Below are 20,346 nucleotides of genomic sequence, written 5' to 3' on the forward strand. Positions count from 1 at the left end.
AGGGGCAATTGCAGGTATGGGGGGATTTGGGGTGAAATGAGGGAATTTGGGGTACAGGGGGGAAAAAGGGATTTTGCCTACAGGGATGTTTTGGGGTCAAACTATGGGGGGATTTGGGGATGGAACTGGGTGGTTTTGGGGGTGCTGGAGTAAATTCTGGGGACAAACGGGGGGATTGTGTGGTTCCAAAAGAGATTTTGGGGTGAGTGTGGGAGATGTGGCAGTCAAACTAGAACATTCTGGGTGAAAACAGGGGGATTCTGGGTCCAAGGAAGATTTGGGGGTGAAACTGGAAGGCTTTTGCGGTTGCTAGAACAGATTTTGGAGCAAAACTGGGGGGGTTTGACTTTCAAGATAGATTCTGAGAATGAAACATGAGAGTTTTGAGGGTGCTGAGGCTGATTTGGGGGTCAAAGCGGGAACACTTGGGTTCAAAGTGGGAGATTTGGGGGTCAAAAATGATTTTGGATGTCAAATGGGGAAATTTGGGGATAAAACACGGGGTTTGGGGGCCAAACACGGATCTGGGGACCAAGGGCCATTTCGGGGTGAAAAGGGGGGTTGGGGATCAGGGGGAACTCACCCTGCAGCGCCCAGGTGAGGGTGGCCCTGGTGACAGTGGAGGCGCCGTCCCCCACCCCACGGCGTCCCAGCACTGGTACTGGAGGGGGTCGGGGCTGATGCTCTCGGGGTACCCCTGGGGCAGCAGCTCCCGCCGGGGGGGGGGGCGGGGGCACAGGTACCCCGGGAACCCCAAATCCCCCCTGCAACCCACCCAAACTGCTTTTGCCACCTCCAGGTATCTCCAAAACAGCCTCGGCCCCCCCAAACCCCTCTCCAACCTCACCCACCCACGACTCCATTGCACTCCCCCTAGGACCCAAATACCCCCCAGGACCCCAATATCCCCCACACCTCCCACAGAACCCCAGTAACACCCCCCCAATAACCCCCCGGTCCCCAGTGCCCCCTCACGGCACAGGCAGGAGTGTGGGCAGGTGCTGGGGGGACACAACGTGCTGGAGCCCCCCGGGGTCCCCTGGCCCCACAGGGCCTACTGCCTGCGACACTCTGCCAGGGCTCCGTGGGCTCCAGGGAGGCGGCCCGGGCAGGAGGCCTCCAGCTCTCCAGGGCCTCCCCTGAGGGATGTTCCTGCAGAGATTTGGTTCGCCCGGCCAGTGGGAATTCCTCCTCTGGAAACACTGGCGTTGTTCTGGAGGGCTGACGGAATGTTTCTCCTGCAAAGGCGGCAGCAGCCCCAGCCCCAGCAGCCCCAGCCCTCGTGGTGGTGGCTCCGGCCCAGCAGGGCTGAGCGCAGGGGCTGGGCCCGATTTCCCTGCAGGGGGGGCGGGATCGCTGGGGAAGGGGAAAGCTTTCGTCTAAAACCCCCAACTTTGTCATGGTTCTGATTTTTCCTCAAAAAAAAGCTTTGTTGTCACCTTTTGGGCTCTTCAGACGTTCTGATGTGGGGCTGTGCTTGTCCTTTTCCCTTGAACTCGGTGGGTTTTGCTGTCTGTAGGGGTCTGTGGTGTCTGCGGGGTTGATCTGTCAGGTTATGAGATAGGGAATTTAAACAATTTTAATTAGATGGCGCAGAGCTTGCGCCAAGATGAGGGGGCTATACGTGAAGACATACCAGGGGCTGACACTGTTGCGAAGATATTATCTTCTGGCTCAAACAGAAGCTTCCTATTGTCCTTGAAGTAGTACAAATCAGCAATAGATCACCTCAAATCCTAACACTAATTGGCCTTGCGGTTTAGCTAGGAGCCAGGGAACAACTGAGGCTGCGCAGAAGAATAAGGTAAAAAGTTCATCAGCGAGGAAGAGGAGCTACTTCATCTGTATGACCCTCGCCCAGGAACTTGCGACCACCAAAGGAGCTGAACGCGCAGACGCAAGAGGAGGAGACCTAATTACCATGAGAAGCGAGGGGAGGCGGGGAAATATTATGTTTATGTATAAGCATTCTATGAATATGCATTATTTTGTAATATATAAGCAGGACGAGAGCTGCAAGGGGTGCGCATGCTTGTGGAGGAGCAATCCCCCATGCGCCCGGCGCTGAATAAACGTACCTACTTTACAACTTCACAGTTGTGGAGTTAGTTTTTCCGCAAGTCAGATTGTTTAAGAACCCTCCCCGATATCGGATCAGGACACCACTGGAGGTCACCGACAAACAGGGATCTGCGTTACCTGCAGCCGCTGGGAGGGGATTTAGACCGGGGAGGGGAGGTGGAGTCCTCCAGCAGTTTTGCGAGAAATTAGTTTTCGCCGACTGATAAAATATGGCAACGCTCTGATCACAGAGTATTGCAAACCAGGCAAACCACGTATCGTAGTCCAGCTGATGAATAAGGAGTGAGCACAGCCATCAAATACTTTATGCTGTTCTGGTGGTGAGCACGGCTGAGTCAGCGTGGCGTGGGTTTGTACGCAGGCAGCGACAGTCCACTGCTGCCTGTGACTTTGGCTGAGGCATCATTCAGACGACTCTCTCCTCTCTCCCTGCTCTGCTCGGGCAGCGAGAGGCCTGTGTGCTGCACGCACGAGGTACTGCAGCAGTACAAGTATCTCTGGGTGGATCAGGCTCGCGTGGCTCTGGGCGAAGTCGCCCCTCGGATCCAAGGGCAGCTCCTGTCTGAGCACAGAGGCTGGTCTGGAGCTGGGGGCTGCAGTGTTTGATCTGCTGCCTTTTCCTCGGGGAGCTGCCAAAGAGTTGTTCTGCCGTGGCAGCTGACGGCTGCCCTCTTGCCTCTGCAAAGGGTTAAATCCCCAGAGTGCCGGTGTCGGTGTGGGACTGGCACCCACTCTTGGCTGCGTGGAAGTGTCCCGGCCCTTCTGGAGATGCGCTGCTGCCAGCTGGTGAGACGGGAGGGCGCACGGCTGTGGCTCAGCCTTCCCCTGTCACTGATGGTACAGAACCGCAGTTCAGGGGCCACGTCCCAGGTTTCTGGCGTGATTTTGATGCCTTAACTGCTGTCGTTCTCATTCCTGGCCCCTCTGTTCCTGTTCCGCAGGGCTGATCTGCCTGGCCGCAGTCTGGTTTCTGGTTCCGTGCTCTGCCAGCAGACGGGGCACGGAGAAAGGGCCCTCAGCGCCGGCTTGGGTGTGACCTCTCAGCTCTCTCCAAGGGGGGTGTCGTTTCCAGAGGGGTGGCAGGATACAGCTGTCCTGCGCTTCGTGCTGACGTCGCCTGGGACATCCCCGCGGGGCAGAACGGCTCTTTCTGCCCGGGCTCTCGGCAGACTGGCAGGGCACCCAAATGTCGTGGTGGGTTTGGTGGGGCTGCAGGGGCGGGGACGGCAGCGCCCAGACACAGAACAACTTGTGTGTTCCGAAGGGAGCTCCAGCAAGGGCGTCACGGGCCGGTGAACGCATCGAGCGGAGCTTCCCCGGTTCGACGCCGTCTGGGGGCGCCTGGCAACGAGAGACCCCAGAATGACACCCACCCCCAGCCCCGTGCCCTGCTCCCGCGCCCGCCGCAGCCAGGCCGTGGCTCAGGGAGTCCTCTGCTGCCGGGAGCTGCCAGCCACGGCGGGAGAAACCTGAACCCCCTCTGCACCCCGGGGCCGAGCAGACAGCGGGGGGCGGCGCTGGGCCCCTGGCACTGCCCCGCTCAGCACCCCGGGGTTGGAGGAGCCTCAGCGCGGCCGCGCTGGGCAGGACGAGCCCAGACAGTGCCGGGAGAAACCGAACCCCCGCCCAGCGCCCCCTGCCTGCGGCCCGGCCATCGCTGCTGGGGGTGCGGGCAGCGCAGGCAGCGCGGGCAGGGGCGGGCAGCGCTGCACCAGCACCCCCAAAAGCCCCCAAACTTTGCCCCAAAATTCTCTTTGGACCCCAGAATGCCCCAGTTTGGCCTTAGAATGTTCTAACAACTAACCAGTGCCCAGTGAAATCCAGCCCAGCTCCCCAGTACAAGAGAGGATTTGGTGCTGGGACAAATGGCGACGTGCCAGCTCGGCGCACGGGAGCTTTTTTGTGCCCTGAGGTGTCTCAGGAGGGGCAGGATGGGCCCAAGCTTCCCTCCTCCTCCTCCTCTCCGGGCTGGGTGCGGGTGTGCGGTCCTGGGGGCAGCGGCAGAGGCCGGGGGGGACCCTGCTCAGCACACTCAGGGGGGTCCCCGTGGGAAGGACGCTACGGAGTCCCAGCGGCTTGTGGCTCCAGCTTTATTTTTAAAAAAATAATTATTCAAGGACAGCCTGTTTCCAGAGCGTTTGGTCTCTTGAAGGCTCATCAGAGCCAGCAGCACAGCGACCGCAGGCTCCATCTCGATGTCGGACTCTGCTCTATGGTCAGGACCGAGATGGTCTTGGCTGCCAGGGACCTGATGGAGAGTTCCGTGTCTTTCCCCAAGGGCAGGAGCGCTGGGAGAGAAGGGAGCAGAGCAGACGTGAGCCCCCAGTGCCTGCAGAGACCCCCAGGACCCCCCCCAGCCCATGCCAGCCCCATCCATCTTCTTCCCTGGCCAGGAGGAGCCGGTGAGAGAACCAGAGCGCCTGAAGCTGCTGCTCAGGAATGACCCGTGTGCCCCCGACACACAAAGGAGCTCAGGACTGGGCCAGACCACAGAGTCATTTTTCTGTTTGCCATACGAGCTGGTCTAGAGTTGTGTGTGGCCTCAACGAGCCCGTGTATTGATCTGAGCATCAGTGTGGAGTCTGGACATCATCAGCCTCCTGGCAAGGGGCAGGACAGAGACGGCTGTCCTTCCCCCACAAATTCCCTTCCTTTCTGGGGAGAAAACAAAATTCCTCCCATTTCAAGACCTTACTAAAGAGATATGCTAACCTGTGTGTCAAAGACACACACAACTTTGTGCAACTGCTCTTGAAAAAACATTCTGAAACTACTCCTCTGCCCCCGGAGCGTTTTCCTGGGGCGGGGCTGGGCACGGCAGCACCTGCCCGGGTTCTGTCCCCTACTCACCATCGCAGATGTGCCACAGCCTCTCCTGGCTGAGGATGCTCTGGCGCCGCGCAGCAAGACCTGGGGCACAGAGCTAATGTCAGAGCTCTGCTCCCCCTGGGCAGGGCTGTCCCCCGGCAAGGACAGCTCCCGAGGGCTCTGGGACCCATCAAGACCCCCAGCGAGCCCCACCAGTGGCGACTGGGTCTGGGCGGCCAGAAATGGGTCCCTGGGGACTCACCGATGAACCTGACGGCCTCCTCCCGCACGGTGGCCTGAGGGTCCTTCAGGTAGGGCAGGCTCTGGAGCAGATACTCCTCCACCCTGCTCCTCCTGTGCGTTATCTGAGGGAGCACAAGGGCACGGGGCTGGTGCGGACCCTCCACAGCAGTCCGGACCAGTCCCTCCCGCCAGCACCCCAGCTCCCTCCCAGTGACTCCCGTCTCCCAGCCAGGAGCCCCGTGGGGCTGGGGGCCAGAGAGAGCCGCGGGCAGAGGGGGCTGGGGGTGCCGAGACCCCTCCGTCCCGCTGCCAGGGCCCAGCTGGGCCGGGCTCTCCTGGAGAAGAGCCCCTGGGGGCTGCGTGCTGGAGGGCAGGGAAGGAGGCTGCAGCTGGAGCAGTGGGGCCGGGGCAGGGCGGCGATGCAGAGCGGCACAGCCCCCCCGGGCACGGCTGCAGCCCCCGTCCAGCCCGCCCCGGGGGTTTGGGGGTTGTCCTCACCAAGCACTCTCCGATCAGGGGTGTCTGCCCTGTCTTGGCCACAGAGCTGAGCCTCCTCAGGCCCAGGAACTTGGCAGAAGCGTGGAGGGTGTCCCGGGAAGCCTGCGGAGAAGCAGAGGCTGGGAGATGGCCCCAGAGCCCAGGGAAGGAGACCTGGCATCCTCCTGCTCTGGGCCTGGCTTTGAGCTGGGGGCACGGGGTGATCCCGGGACCGGCTCCCCTTCATTGCTGGGGCCATGCCGCGCTCTGGGAGCCGGCCCCGGCTGAGCAGGGAACTGCCTGTGCCAGGTTCTCTGGCCCTGCTCGTGCTGGGCCTGCAGGGACCCTTCCTGTGGGGCAGGGGGTCCCCACCTCCCCCTCCAGCTCTGCAGCACGGGGACCAGTGCAGCGGGACCCTGCGGTGACACCTTCCCATTGTCCCTCAGGCCCAGGCCACCCCCGTGGTGTCAGCACACCCTTCCCCGTGACACCAATCGCTGTCACTGCACCTTGGCCACGCTCTCGATCTCCTCGTTGGTGTGCAGTAACAGTGGGAGCAGCACACTCTGCACTGTCTTCAACATTTTTTTCTTGTTTCTCCCCACCACGGTCTTCATCATGCCTTGGAAGAGGCGGATGGAGAGCTCCCGCACGCGGCTGCACTCCTGGCAGGGAGGAGGACAGAGGGAGCTCAGCACCAGCCGCTCCTCGCCCACAGGGAGCAGGGGCGTTAGCGTGGCCGGGGGAGAGGAGCTGCTCTGGGGCCGGATCCTGAACGCAGGAGCCGTCGGCCAGACCTGCAGCTGCGGCTCAACGGCCCCGGAGCCCTGAAAGGCCGCGGAAGAGGAGCGGGGAGGGGAAGAGCCCCCAAAGGCTACACAAGAGGAGCAAGGGGGGGACCCCTGCCCAAACGCTTCCCGCATGGCCACACTCAAGGGCAGCCACCTTACAGCCGTCGCCTCGGCTCAGGCGCCCACGGCAGCCTTACATCATCGAAGAGGGGCAGGAGCTTCTCCGCCAGGCTCAGGGAGATGAGGTTGGCCTCTTCCCTCTCCATGTGACCCATCACGCTGATGAACAACACCAGGGCCTTCGTCTTGACATTGGCATTGGCATCTGTCAGGGTCTCCAGGATGTCGGGGAGCAGCACCGCGAGTTTTCTGGCCTGTACGAAACACACCGTTGCCTTTTTGTGAAGCGGTGAAAGACCCCCCCACCGCCCCAGCCCCCACCTGCCGATGTGGCTCCCCTTGCCGACCCCCCACTCACCATTTCAGGTGTTTTCGACAGCGTGTTGAGGCCCGTGAGCACCATCGAAAGGAACACCGGGCTGGGACGCCTCAGGTACCTCTGGGCCTTGTAGAGGGCAGCAAACTCCTCCGTGTCAATGTTAGCGCAGGCCAGGAGCTACAATGGAGACAGCGGTGAGAGACCAGCAGAGCTGCAGGGCTCCCTCCCCGCACCAGCACGCTCCATGGCAAGGGTCTCCTCTCCCCTTGAAGCCACCTCCGAGTCCCCACGTCTCTGACCCAGGACCAGCAACCGCCTCGACGCTGGTTTCTGCCCCTTCCCGGGGTCTCCAGGCTGCGGAGCTGGGCAGGGGGATGCCGGCAGGGGGGAGGGCAGAGCGCTGCCTGTGCCGGGACGGGCTTGGTGGGGCCAAACCAGCACGGGGTGGCCCTGAGCCTGTGGCACGGGGGTCTGGCTGGTGCTGAGCAGGGGAAGGAGGAGGAGGAGGAGGAGGAAGGCAGAGCGGTGGGGCTGGGCGTGGGTCACTCACAGCCAAGGGGTAGATGCAGGCGTCCTCCGTGGCAGAGCTGAACACCCTGCTCAGCCGCCAGTCCTGCAGCACGCCGAGCAGCTCCGACATGACTCTCCGCAGAGCCCAGGGCACGGAGACCAGCACCTCCCACATGGCCACGGCCGCCCTGCGGAGCCAGAGCCAACTCGCTCAGCAGAGCTGCCTCGGCGCCTCCAGACCCCGGCCCTGCCCACCCTCTCATTTCGGGGTGCCCGGGGAGGCAGAGGGGGTGAGGTTCTGTTCCCACGGGGCACGGGCTCCGCTTGGGCCGGCTCTGGCTGCAGGGGGAAGCGTGGTGGGATGGAGAGCCCTGCCCCTCGGGGATAGCCCGCAGTTTTCTGTGGGTCTGGCAGCCAGACGGCCTCTGGGCCACTCTCCCCGTGGGGAACGAGCCCTCAAGGCTGTCGGGGCCGGTACCTGTCACTCATTGGAGAGATGCCCAACAGGCTCCTGACCACCTCCCTGGGGCTCCACTCCGTCAGCAGCAGCAGCAGCGAGTGCAGGCTGCGCCGGGCTGGCTCCGTGTGGATGTGCTCCACATTTCTGTGGATGTGTCTCAGGATTTCTGGCACCTGGAGGGGACACGGGTGAGGATGGTGCTGCCCTTCCCACCCCTCCCTGCTGCCTTGACCTGGCTTTGGGTGCCCGAGAGAGCCGGGTTAGGGCAGGAGGGAAGATTTGACACGTCTTGGCACAGAAGGACAGTCCAGCCACGGGGCACTTACATCCGTCAGCCAGGACACGGGGTCTGTCATGGCCATGTCCACGATGTCACCGCCCATCTGCCTGTCGTGCGCATCGTCTGCCGTCAAGGCCTCGATGCCCACGAGGAGAACGTCCGTCTTCTGCGAAGGCCGGAAGTATTCGCCAAACACCTACGGGAGGAAGGACGGGGGAAGGCGTGTCACGCTGAGCTTGGCTGAGCAGCTCGACCACCTCTGGGTCCCTTTGCTCGCACAAGCCGATGACACGGACAAGGGTCCCGGCGAGGGGGGAGCTCGTTACCGTTCCCATGTCGCTGCAGTCAAGTAAAGAAAGCAACCAGGCGCCCTCAGAATCCCATCCCGCTTCCTCTGGAATCTCCTCTGGCAGCGTCTCGTCTACACGGAAACACGGAGGAGTCGGTGAGACAACGGCCATCTCGGCCAACCAGCCTCCCAAGGGGTGAAAAGAGCTTGAAACGGGGGAAACGGGGTCCTGGCATCGGCCCCCTCGCTCACCGATCCGCAGGGCCTGGACCAGGGACACCTCGCAGGGCTCCGGCAGAGAGCTGCTCTCCTGGGGAGCCCCCACCTCCTCCCAAACCACCCTGGGGCTGCTGGGGGGTCTCTCTGCCATCCTCAGAAACGGCTGAGGGACGGTGGGGGTTCAGCTTTAGGGAGCGACGGGAAAAGACGCGGGCTGTGCTCAGGAGTCTCCTCGCTGCGCTCCCGCCCTGTCCCTTCCCCGTCTTGTCAGGCACTGCGGGGCTGCGCTGCTCAGATACGGTGCCGGGGGTGACACGGAGCGATGTCACAAAGGGGTCACATTGTGACGCGTCACCCAGGCCGGGTGGGGCAGGGTTCCGCTGGGCGGGGCGGGGACCCCCTGGCCCCCATCGTGTCCCCTCAGCACCTTCCTGCCCCCCGGCTGGTCCCAGAGGTTCTCACACCCCGGCACGGAGCCCGGACCTTCCGCTGCGATCCGACAGAAACCCTCCAGCCTGCCCCGTCTCTCCCTGGCGGTCACCCGCGGCGTTCGCTCGCCCGTGCCCAGTCTCTCCCCCGCGGCCCGAGTAGCTTTCACCTCGGCAAGAGTTTCCCGGTTTTGGCTGGGAGAGAGTTAATTTTCTCCGGCCGGGAGGGAGCACAGCCCCGGGGCCGTGTCTGGCGGCGGCGGGATCTCCGCTCTGTCGGGGTCACCGGCCGGGAGCGGGCTGTTGGCCGGTGCGGGGCGAGCGGTCGCCTTGTGCATGGCCCGTTCGCACCGAGCCCCGCCCGCGGCCCGGCCGGCGCTGCGGGGGGGCGGGCAGCGCGGGCAGCGCGGGCAGGGCCGGGCGGCGCCGCTCCAGCCCCGGAGAGCGCCCGGCGGCGGCGGCGCGGGGACCGTGCGCGGACGCGGCCCCGCCCGCGGAGCGCCGGCCCCGCCCGGAGCCGAGACGCGGCCGCGGCCCCGCGCGACCGGCCCCGGGAGACGCGGCCGCCCCCCCCGCCGCGGGCGCAGCGGCCCCGTCGCGCAGGGGCGGAGGCGCCGGGCACCGGGGCCGGGCGGGCGCGGAGCCCCGCGCGGAGACGGCCGCGGGCGCGCGGGACGCTCCCGCGCAGGCGCACCCGCGGGCACGGGGCGCGGCCCCCCCGCGCAGGCGCGGTCCCGCGCGGCCCCGCGGCGGGGGAGCGGCGGCCGCCCCGCCCGAGCCGGCGGCAGACGGGGACGGCGCGGATCGCCCCGCGGCTCCGCTCCCGCGGTCGGGCTGCGCTCGGGGGGGCGGCCGGGCCGTGCGCGGGGGGGCGCGGAGCGAGGCGCGGGGCCGGCGGGGCGGCGCTGCCGGAGGGGCCGGCGGGGCCGGGGGCGGCCGCTCGGGGCCGGGACGCCGGTTCCTCCGGGCGGGGGATTCCCGCGGGCTCTGCGCGGGGACCCGGGGCGGGCGGCCGGGAACACGCGGGGGGGATCTGCGGAGGGCCTGCGCGTGTTCGTGGGAGAGAGAAACTGCGCGAGGGGCGGATCGAGAGCGCGGAGGAGAGTTAAACCGTGCGAGTAAAATGGGGGCTTCTGGGCGCCAGGGCCGCGTGGAAATTGCGCTTTGGGCAAGAGCGAGGTTGAGCGAAGGATCCGTTTTCCCGCTGCTTCTCAGTGGCACCGGGGCTGTGGGTGTTTTCGGGGGTTTTGGAAAGCTGGAGGTGAGCTGTCTCGAGGGAACGCCGCTGTCGGACCCCCGGCGGTACCGGGCGTTCCCCTGCAGACCCATCTGCCGAGGTTCCCGGAGATCTGGTTTGGAGTCTGGCCGGGGATGGCTGTTAATCAAGGGGAGAGTGTAACGGCTCGAGAAACCAGAATGAATGCCCCAGCTGCTGCCGCTGTAAATCGGAAGGAAACGTGTAGAAGTGTCGGAATTCTTTCTGGTGCAGGAGGAACCCCGGGCAGCGGTGCCAGGATCTCTGGGGTCGTGTGTGTCTGGGAGACACCCGCGGTGAAGCGATGCTCCAGATCCTGGGTTTCTGCTCTTGATAACACGTGAGATAGGGAATTTAAAGAATTTGAGTTTGATGGTGCAGAGCTTGCGCCAAGATGAGGGGGCTATACGTGAAGACATACCAGGGGCTGACACTGTTGCGAAGATATTATCTTCTGGCTCAAACAGAAGCTTCCTATTGTCCTTGAAGTAGTACAGAACAGCAATAGATCACCTCAAATCCTAACACTAATTGGCCTTGCGGTTTAGCTAGGAGCCAGGGAACAACTGAGGCTGCGCAGAAGAATAAGGTAAAAAGTTCATCAGCGAGGAAGAGGAGATACTTCATCTATACGACCCTCTCCCAGGAATTTGCGACCACCAAAGGAGCTGAACGCGCAGACGCAAGAGGAGGAGACCTAATTACCATGAGAAGCGAGGGGAGGCGGGGAAATATTATGTTTATGTATAAGCATTCTATGAATATGCATTATTTTGTAATATATAAGCAGGACGAGAGCTGCAAGGGGTGCGCATGCTTGTGGAGGAGCGATCCCCCATGCGCCCGGCGCTGTATAAACATACCTACTTTACAACTTAACAGTTGTGGAGTTAGTTTTTCCGCAAGTCAACTTGGCGACCCAGATGGGACTCTCTACTCGGCTGCCGGGACACTGCTGAGGGGTGGACATCCTAGGTGCGCACCCCGAGCTTTTCTCGGAGGAACTCCGCTCCCAGCTGTCCACTGCGGGAGTAGACAAGGACCATCTAAATCGCGGACAAAGGTATGTTTAAAGGGTAACGGGCTGCTGGTAAGACGCACAGAGACGTCTGGCGCACAGCGTAGTCCCAAGGAGGGGGTATACCCATTTGGTTCTGGTTTTGGAAAGCCGAGGGAAAGGTGTAAGGTCTTTTGGGTCAAACTACCGATCACTGGTATATAAGAGGCAGTTTGCATTTGGGCAGGGCACTGGTAATTACCAATTACCGTCACCTGTAAGATCTTACCCTATTTTTCCGGGCTGTTATTGTATAGTGCACTACTTGTGGATATACTGGTTTTGAACTTACGGCAAATTGTTAATGGTTTATGATATATGCTACACGGACCTAGTTGTTGTTTTATTTTGTGGTGTGAGTGGAAGGTGTGACTGGCCCTTTAAGAGTGAGAGGCAGCCGCGGCTTTGTGTGAGAGAGCAGCCGCTGCTACGTGTCTGTGTGCCTGCATGCCTGCAGGGTGTGAGTGAGAGCAGCCGCTGCTGTGTGAGTGAGAGCCTGCAGGGCGTGAGTGAGACGCAGCCGCTGCAAAACAAGTGAAAAGTTTCTATCTGTTTAAGTAATGCACTGTCTTTGTATGTTTTGTGAAAACATCGCATGAACCGGGAAAGCGGATCCCTTCTCCGTTGGTTTGGGTTGGAATCTAGTGATTATTTGTGTAGAAGGAATAAATGGTTGGCACGGGGAGATGATTTATACCTGCTAGAAGGACTGTACACAACTCCTTCTGGGCAGCTGGTAGCATTGGATTGGAAACAACCAGCTGATTATACCGCCGGGTCCGTGGAAGAATCCCCTGCTTTCTTTGTATTCCTGCCCCCCCCGGTAAGGGAATTCTCACCAAGTATGGGTATTAGCAGAGTGCGTAGATTGTCGATGTAAGTGGTACTGTGCGTCTGATAAGAGGAGGTCGAGGTGTGCAGAGTGCTGGGAAAAGTGGAAAGAAAGGATTTTGAGAAGAAATAATAATGGGAAATAAGCAGGGAAGAATTGTAAAGAAAAGCCCATTAGATTGTATATTAACACACTGGAAAGACATAGCGGGGAGGGGAAGCACAGAAAGCAAGAAAATTCTGATTAAATATTGTAATCAGTGGTGGCCACTTTACGAACTGGAAGAGGAGGCTAAATGGCCACTGAATGGGACCTTAGACTACCATACACTGCTGCAATTAATGTTATTTTTACGGAGAGAGGGGAAGTGGGACGAGGTGTCCTACGCAGATATGTTTTTCACCCTCCGGAATCACCCGGAGTGGCAGAGGGATTGTGGATTAGTCCCACCACAAGACCCTTTAGTGCTTGCCCTGGAAAAGGATTATAAGGGAGAAATTAAAGGAAAACTAAAAAGGTGCTGCTCGTCATGCAGCATCGGACAGAGGTGTACTAGAACAGATAAGACTAGAAGGGCGAAAGAGCAGAGCTTCAAAGACCTATTCAAACCCCCTCCTCAGTCCCAGGAACAGGACAAGGACTCGGAGGAACAGTCCATTTCTCCAGATAGCCCAATCTCCTCCAGGACACAGGGAAGAACTCCTAAAGCTCTCCAAGCACCCCTCAGAGAGGCGGTGGGACCCCAGGGCACTATGTTGGTTAAAGTGCCGTTTTCTACCTCTGATTTAGAGATATGGGAAAAGAAAGCTAAAAACTACCGAAATGACCCTGAGAGTGTGACTAGGCATTTTCGGTTCATTATAAGGCAGCACAACCCTGACTGGGAAGACATGCAGCTGCTACTGGATCACTTAACTGAGACCGAAAAACAGCTGGTTTTAAAAACAGCACAAAATTTGGCTGAGGATCACTATAGAGCTACTGGGGGGGACTATAAGGAGTTCCTCCCCTTACATGATGACCCGAAATGGGATCCCAATCGGTCTGCACATGTGGAAAGATTAAGAGCATACCGAGAGTGGATTGCAAAGGGAATGGAAAGGGCTATCCCTAAAACAATAAATTGGGCAACACTCTATGAAATTAAACAAGGTCCATCCGAGTCCCCATCCGAGTTCCTGGATCGGCTGAGAGATACAATGCGCAGTAACACTTCCTTAGACCTGAGTTCAGAGGCAGGGATACAACATCTGGTATCTCTGTTCCTAGGGCAAGCCACAGGGGATATTAGGAGAAAACTTCAGAAAGTACCTCCTCCTGGGGGAAGGAACTTAGAGACACTATTGGAGGAGGCATGGAGGGTATTTCGGAATAGGGAAGAGGACTACAAGAAAGGGCACAAGAAAATCTTGGCTGTAATAAAAGAAGGGGAGCAAAGGAGATCGGAGCGACAGCCGCTTAACAGAAATCAATGTGCTATATGCAAAAAGTTCGGACATTGGAAGAGGCAGTGTCCAGAGAAATGGGGAAACACAGGAAAAAGGGGAAACCGCCGAAAACGGCAGACATTAGCTAATTTAGAAGAACAATGACGGGGACCCGGGGAATCTACCCTAGCGGATCCGCTGGTTAAAATAAAGCTAGGGAAAGAACAAAAAGAAGTAGAATTTTTAGTGGATACTGGAGCAACATACTCAGTTTTGAACATGGATTTAGTACCCCTGGAGAAAGATTATATCATGGTGGTGGGAGCCACTGGCCAAAGTGAAAAGGCATACTTTTGCAAACCTTTGAAATATGAATTGGGAAAGCAGTTAGGCATACACAAGTTTCTGTATATGCCGAACTCCCCAAAAGCGCTCCTGGGGAGAGACTTATTAGAACAATTAGGAGCAACCATTAACTTTAACCATGGAGAGATTACTCTGGAGGTAAACAACCAAGAATTTATACAAATCATGAGCTTATCTTTAACTAGTGTCCCCACAGAAGGAGAAATTAGCGAGGAAATTATCGATCAAGTGTATCCCGGAGTATGGGCCACTGATACCCCTGGGAGGGCGAAGAATGCTCCACCTGTAGAGGTAAACCTTAAAGAAGGACAACAACCGGTAAGAATTAAACAATATCCTTTAAAGAAGGAGGATTGGGAAGGGATCCAGCCAGTTATAGACAAGTTTTTGCAAATAGGATTATTAAGGGAGTGTGAATCTAATTTTAATACTCCCATATTACCTGTCCGGAAACCCGATGGGTCATACAGGATAGTTCAGGATCTAAGAGCAATAAATAAAATAACGGAAGATCTCTACCCAGTGGTAGCAAACCCTTACACCTTATTAACAAAGCTAACTCCTGAACTAATCTGGTTTACTGTTTTAGACCTCAAGGATGCCTTCTTTTGTCTCTCTCTCCTCGAAGCCAGTCAGAAAATATTTGCATTTGAATGGGAAAATCCTAAGAGTGGACGTAAAACTCAGTTAACTTGGACAGTGCTGCCACAAGGATTTAAAAACAGCCCCACTATATTTGGCAACCAACTAGCCAAAGACCTTGAACTATGGGAAGCCCCAACTCCACCTGAAGAGGGAAAGCTGCTGCAATATGTAGATGACATCCTAATTGCCACTAAGACGAAAGAGGCCTGCGTAACCTGGACGGTAAGCCTTTTAAATTTTCTGGGACTTCAGGGCTACCGGGTATCTAAAAAGAAGGCCCAAGTAGTGCAGCGTGAAGTGATCTATTTGGGCTACGAAATCAGTGCTGGGAAAAGGACCTTAGGACAAGCTCGGAAAGAGGCAATTTGTCAGACTCCGAGACCACAAACAGTGAAAGAATTGCGAACATTCCTGGGAATGACTGGTTGGTGCAGGCTATGGATCTATAACTATGGATTACTTGTTAAGCCACTATATGCACTAACTGTCACTGAACAGAAGAACCTCCAGTGGAATAAAGAGGCCATACGGGCCTTTGACTCACTAAAGAAGGCCCTGATGTCAGCTCCGGCTTTAGGACTCCCAGATGTAAGTAAGCCATTCTTTCTCTTTTCACACGAGAAACAGGGAATTGCATTGGGAATATTGGCACAAGACTTAGGCCCATACCATCGGGCAGTTGCCTATTTCTCCAAACAACTGGATACAACCGCTAAGGGTTGGCCCGGATGCCTACGAGCGGTTGCAGCAGTAATCCTAAATGTACAGGAAGCACGAAAATTCACATTAGGCCAGAAGATTACTGTATTAGTATCTCATACAGTGTCAGCAGTATTGGAAATTAAAGGAGGGCATTGGCTCTCACCCCAAAGATTCCTAAAATATCAGGCTGAACTGGTAGAACAAGATGATGTGGAGATTGTAGTGACTAACATTATCAACCCAGCTTCTTTCCTTAGTGGAGACACAGGAGAACCAGTGCAACATGACTGCCTGGAGACCATCGAGGCAACATATTCAAGCCGCATAGACTTGAAGGACAGCCCTATGGAAGATGCAGAGAACTGGTTTACAGATGGGAGCAGTTATGTCCTGAGCGGTAAAAGATATGCTGGGTACGCTGTTACTACCACCCAAGAGATACTGGAATCAGAACCACTGCCTGTGAGTACATCTGCACAAAAGGCGGAGATAATCGCTCTGACCCGTGCTTTAGAATTAGCCCAAGGCAAAACTGTGAACATTTATACGGACTCAAAATATGCCTTTGGGGTAGTTCATGCTCATGGAGCAATCTGGAAGGAAAGAGGACTGCTAAATTCACAAGGGAAACACATTAAACATGGGAAGGAAATTCTGAGGCTACTGGAAGCTGTCCAACTTCCAAGAAAAGTGGCAATCATGCATATTAAGGCACACCAAAAGGTGAATTCCGACTTAGAAAGAGGAAATGAACTGGCGGACAGAGAGGCAAAACAAGCAGCCAAAAGAGAGGTAAAAATGGAGGGTGCTTTAGTCCCTGATGGACAGACTATTTTAGAAGGTAAGCCTATTTACACAAAAGAAGACAAAAAGCTTATTGCAGATCTGGAAGGATCATATAATAAAGAAGGTTGGGCTGTCACTCCCCAAGAAAAGATAGTAATTCCCTCTTATTTGACCAGACACCTGGTAAGGGAAGAACACAGAAAAGGACACTGGGGGGCAGAGGCCCTATACCGATATTTAGTTAGGAATATTAGAGCCAGAAATTTGTATACCATAGTAAGGCAAGTGACTCAACAGTGTGACCTTTGCCTCCAGACTAATCCTAAGAATACCCCTAATCTAGAAGTAGGCCAGATTGGAAAAGGGAACGGACCAGGACAACAATGGCAAATTGATTTTTCAGAACTTCCAAGAAAAGGGGGGTATCGATACCTATTGGTATTAACAGATACCTTTTCAGGTTGGCCAGAAGCGTTCCCCACCAGAACGATTAAAGCCAGAGAAGTGACAAAAGTATTAACGCAAGAAATAATTCCACGTTTTGGGGTTCCAGCGACCATATCCTCAGACAGGGGGTCGCACTTTGTTTCCAAAGTAGTCCAGCAAGTCAGTTACTATCTGGGCATAGATTGGCAGCTTCACACCCCATATCGTCCCCAATCCAGTGGCCAAGTAGAGAAAATGAATCATTTGATTAAACAGCAAATAGTAAAACTCGGTCAGGAATCAAACCTGACCTGGCCCCAAGCTCTCCCATTGGCACTCTTGCGCATACGAGCAAAACCAAGGGCCAAAGAAGGGTTGAGTCCTTTTGAGATGTTATATGGCAGACCTTACGCAGTGCAAAAGGGAATATCAATGCAAATTGGAGAGGAAACTATGACTTCATACATGATAGCATTAAGCAAACAACTTAACAAAATTGGGAAACATGTATTCAGAACTCGGGGTAGAGGGTTAGACGGACCGGTACACGATATACAGCCTGGAGACTATGTGTATGTTAAGTCTCTTGCAGAAAAAACATTGGAACCACAATGGGAGGGGCCGTTCCAGGTGCTGCTTACGACCTTTACTGCAGTGAAAATTAAAGAACACACATCATGGATACATCATACTAGGATCAAGAAGGCTCCTAAACAACGCTGGGAGGTGACAGAAACTGGACCATTAAAACTCAAATTCAAACAAAAACTTTCGGATTAAGACCTCAAAATGATCAACCGTGAGTTGGAACTATTAATATGTTTTAGGATTATCCTTCTTGCCTGTGCCCAGGAACCCAAAGACTGGCCTTGGAATCACGCCCAGAAAAATCATGCCATGATGGTGAAGGATGTGGACTTAAGAACAAAACTAGCCATGGTGGTTGTTAACAACAATAAGGTATACCAAGGGGACCAGTGGAGAAGGGACGATAAGGATGAAATCGACCAATTAGAAGGAAAAACGGGGGATGAAATAACAGTGGGTTGTCAAGTATATCATGAGGACGGTCTAGTTCCAGTGTTAGAAGACACTATGATAGGTGTGAGAATGATAGGGTCCCCATATAAATTTGGAGAATCGTGCAAAGGGAAATCAATGTGTTGGTTTAACTTTACCTTAACCAAGATAACTTTTGTAACATGCTTAGGACAAGGGTCAAGGGGACAGGCATTGTTCTACAGGGTCAGAATTGACCCCATGCAGTCTACTGCAACCACTTTGCCACCTGTCACGTCTGTAAGAGGTACAAAAGCAATTGCTGGGCAAGTGCTAAAGTCAAAACCAAGAATCTTTAAAATAGGTCCACATGTGATCCGGAAAACTGGTCAGCAAGTCCTATTGTTTAATCCCCAGTGGTCACTAAAACAGGTGGAAGTGCATTTGCAGGTGAATCTGACAGACATACAACCAAAGTGCCTTCCATATCTGGAAACAACTCAAAGGGGATGGGATGCCTGGCTAAAGGCTCGGGCTGTTCAAAGACAAAAAAGGGATGTGACAGGAATTTTAGGGACAGGATTGGGGGTATTGAATAGTGTAGATTCAGAAGTAATAATGAACAAATTGGCTACAGCAACTCAAGAACTGGATCAATTAAAACGGCCTCTAAAATCGTCCTTATTAGCCTTAGGGACTCACCAATGGCTAACATCAAAACTTCTCCCTGATTGGGAGAGAGTTAACATCAAAGACCATTCATTAGTGGTAGAAGGGATGGAGGCTCTACAGAAAGACACATCCTTGGCTCTTAGTTGTATACAAGCACAAATGTGGATACAATTGATTATTTCCGATATTCTGAGAGAAGGGGAGGAAGGAATCCTCCCTAAGGAAATTCGGAAGGTAGTTTGGGATAAAGCACTTGATCAAGAAAGAGAATTGCAATCCTGGTGGAAATTGGTAAATTTCACGTATGATGATAAGAATGATAAAATAATCGCCTTCGTCCTGACCATATCAAGGGCTACACAGTATAAAATCTACCCTATTACTGCCATAGGATTGTATCATAAGGGAGTAATAATCAATCCGGTAGGACATAAAGGGTGGGTGTGGCAACAAGGGGATAAATGGCAGACTATTGACACAGATCTGTGCACTAACATGGGACATCAGGGATATGTCTGCGAAGGAAACTCCATAGAGGCTCAAGATATGTGCCTGGACACCCACCAGAAAGAGTGCAACTTTGAAGTACAACCCTCTCCTAACCACAATACAGTTCTAATATACATAGGAGGGGGGTGCATATGTTTACGCACTTCTTGTAAGAGCTTTATAGTCGATGGTGATGAAATGGAAATAGGAAACCACTCTAATCATTGTGTATGTAATTTTACAAAAATCGAAGGTTGTGACTTTAACTATGTCAGCCCTGTTCTGAGCTCCCAAGTAATAGAAACGAAATATACTCTGTATCGAAAATAGGTTCTACCCCCATAGGAATGAATTTGGAGAGAGTGAAGGAGATGCTACAGCACGAAGACTTACTTTCTATTCTAGAAGAAGTAAAACAAAAAGGGAAGGAGATGCTAATAGTAGTAAAACATGATACGGAGCAAATTCACGAGATTTTGATGAAAGTACAAAAGGTAGGAGAACATCATTGGTGGGACACCCTCCTTGGATGGTCACCAACGGCAACCGGAATTTTTAACGCAATCCTTCACCCAGTAGTAGTTCTTTTGATATCTGTAGTAATTTTGTTAATTCTTACTGTAACTATATATATATGGAACTGGAGACTTACAAAACGCCTGCAAATTATGTATGAAGCTTTATACCATAATCCGAGTTTTAAAAGACTGGGGTAGATTCTACTAACACTGAATTAGTTATAGGAGACTAATTTGGCTTGGCCTCTATCTCTCCATATAGCTCTTTTACGAATACAAACCAAGCCAAAAGCGAGATTAAGACACAAATGAGGTCAGATGCTTTATAACCCTAGAAACTTTATTCTCTATAACAATTAATCAAAGCGATAGGACAGAGAGGAAAAAGAAGGAAAAGTCAGAATCCCTAAGCAAGAACACGATAGAAGCGCAACTAATTACCACCACCACGACCAGGGATCCAGCGATGTTCTGGCGGCCCGATGACGCTCCACGTTCCTGGCTCCAAGTTGGTTCCCCTCTACTAAGGAGTACGCAGTCTGTCCTTTTATAGTCCCCATCCTCACGATCTGTCCGCCCATTTCCACGGGGCTCGTTGTTCTATGTGCCGCCCCATGGTCCTCCATACGCGCATGCCCAGGTGTCCATGGTGGTCGTGCTGGTGAGGGGCCGATCTGCGGCGTCTTCAGCCTCGCCGTGGTTTCCCCTCCACCTGGCTCGTGCGCAGGTGCAGCTCGGTGGGTGCTGGTAAGGCTGCTGCTGTTTTTCACCTTTGGCGGATGTCGTGGTTTTGCCAGGGACTATTTGTCGCCTCCTAAACGTACTCCTCCACAACAACACGATGCTGTAGCCAGGAAGTGGTATACCTGGAGGCAGCAATGCTGAGACAAACCAAAAGTCTCTGAACCACTCCATGGCTCAACATTGCTGCCGTCGTGGTGGTGTGAAAGATAACAGTACAGAAAGAGAAAAGCTAGGAAAAGCGCAGTACTGTAACTAACAAGTATATATTTTTAACATTATTCTTTACTACAAATCATTTTAGTTTAACAAGTATATATTTTTTTAACAATATTTTTAACACTATTTTTAACAATAAACATTTTTATACATTTTTATCTAACAAACACATATTTTAACAATATT

General features: G+C 54.8%; 2 protein-coding genes across 2 annotated transcripts; both read right to left on the reverse strand.

Annotated features, from left to right (window-relative positions):
* Window positions 1-4,239: 4,239 nt before the first annotated feature.
* LOC141972311 (maestro heat-like repeat-containing protein family member 7) lies at window positions 4,240-7,069 on the reverse strand. Its single transcript, XM_074930197.1, has 7 exons — window positions 6,880-7,069; window positions 6,599-6,775; window positions 6,120-6,275; window positions 5,632-5,733; window positions 5,153-5,255; window positions 4,933-4,992; window positions 4,240-4,370 (listed from the first exon to the last, which is right to left on the reverse strand). The coding sequence occupies exons 1-7, from the start codon at window positions 6,922-6,924 to the stop codon at window positions 4,240-4,242; spliced, it is 774 nt and encodes a 257-aa protein (XP_074786298.1). The 5' UTR covers window positions 6,925-7,069.
* Window positions 7,001-8,551, reverse strand: LOC141972312 (uncharacterized). The gene is made up of 5 exons (XM_074930198.1): window positions 8,417-8,551; window positions 8,137-8,286; window positions 7,829-7,983; window positions 7,387-7,538; window positions 7,001-7,017 (listed from the first exon to the last, which is right to left on the reverse strand). Exons 1-5 carry the CDS (start codon window positions 8,549-8,551, stop codon window positions 7,001-7,003), a joined length of 609 nt encoding a protein of 202 aa, XP_074786299.1.
* Between the last annotated feature and the right edge of the window lie 11,795 nt (window positions 8,552-20,346).

Source organism: Athene noctua, chromosome 32, assembly GCF_965140245.1.
Source record: "Athene noctua chromosome 32, bAthNoc1.hap1.1, whole genome shotgun sequence".
NCBI lineage: Eukaryota > Metazoa > Chordata > Aves > Strigiformes > Strigidae > Athene > Athene noctua.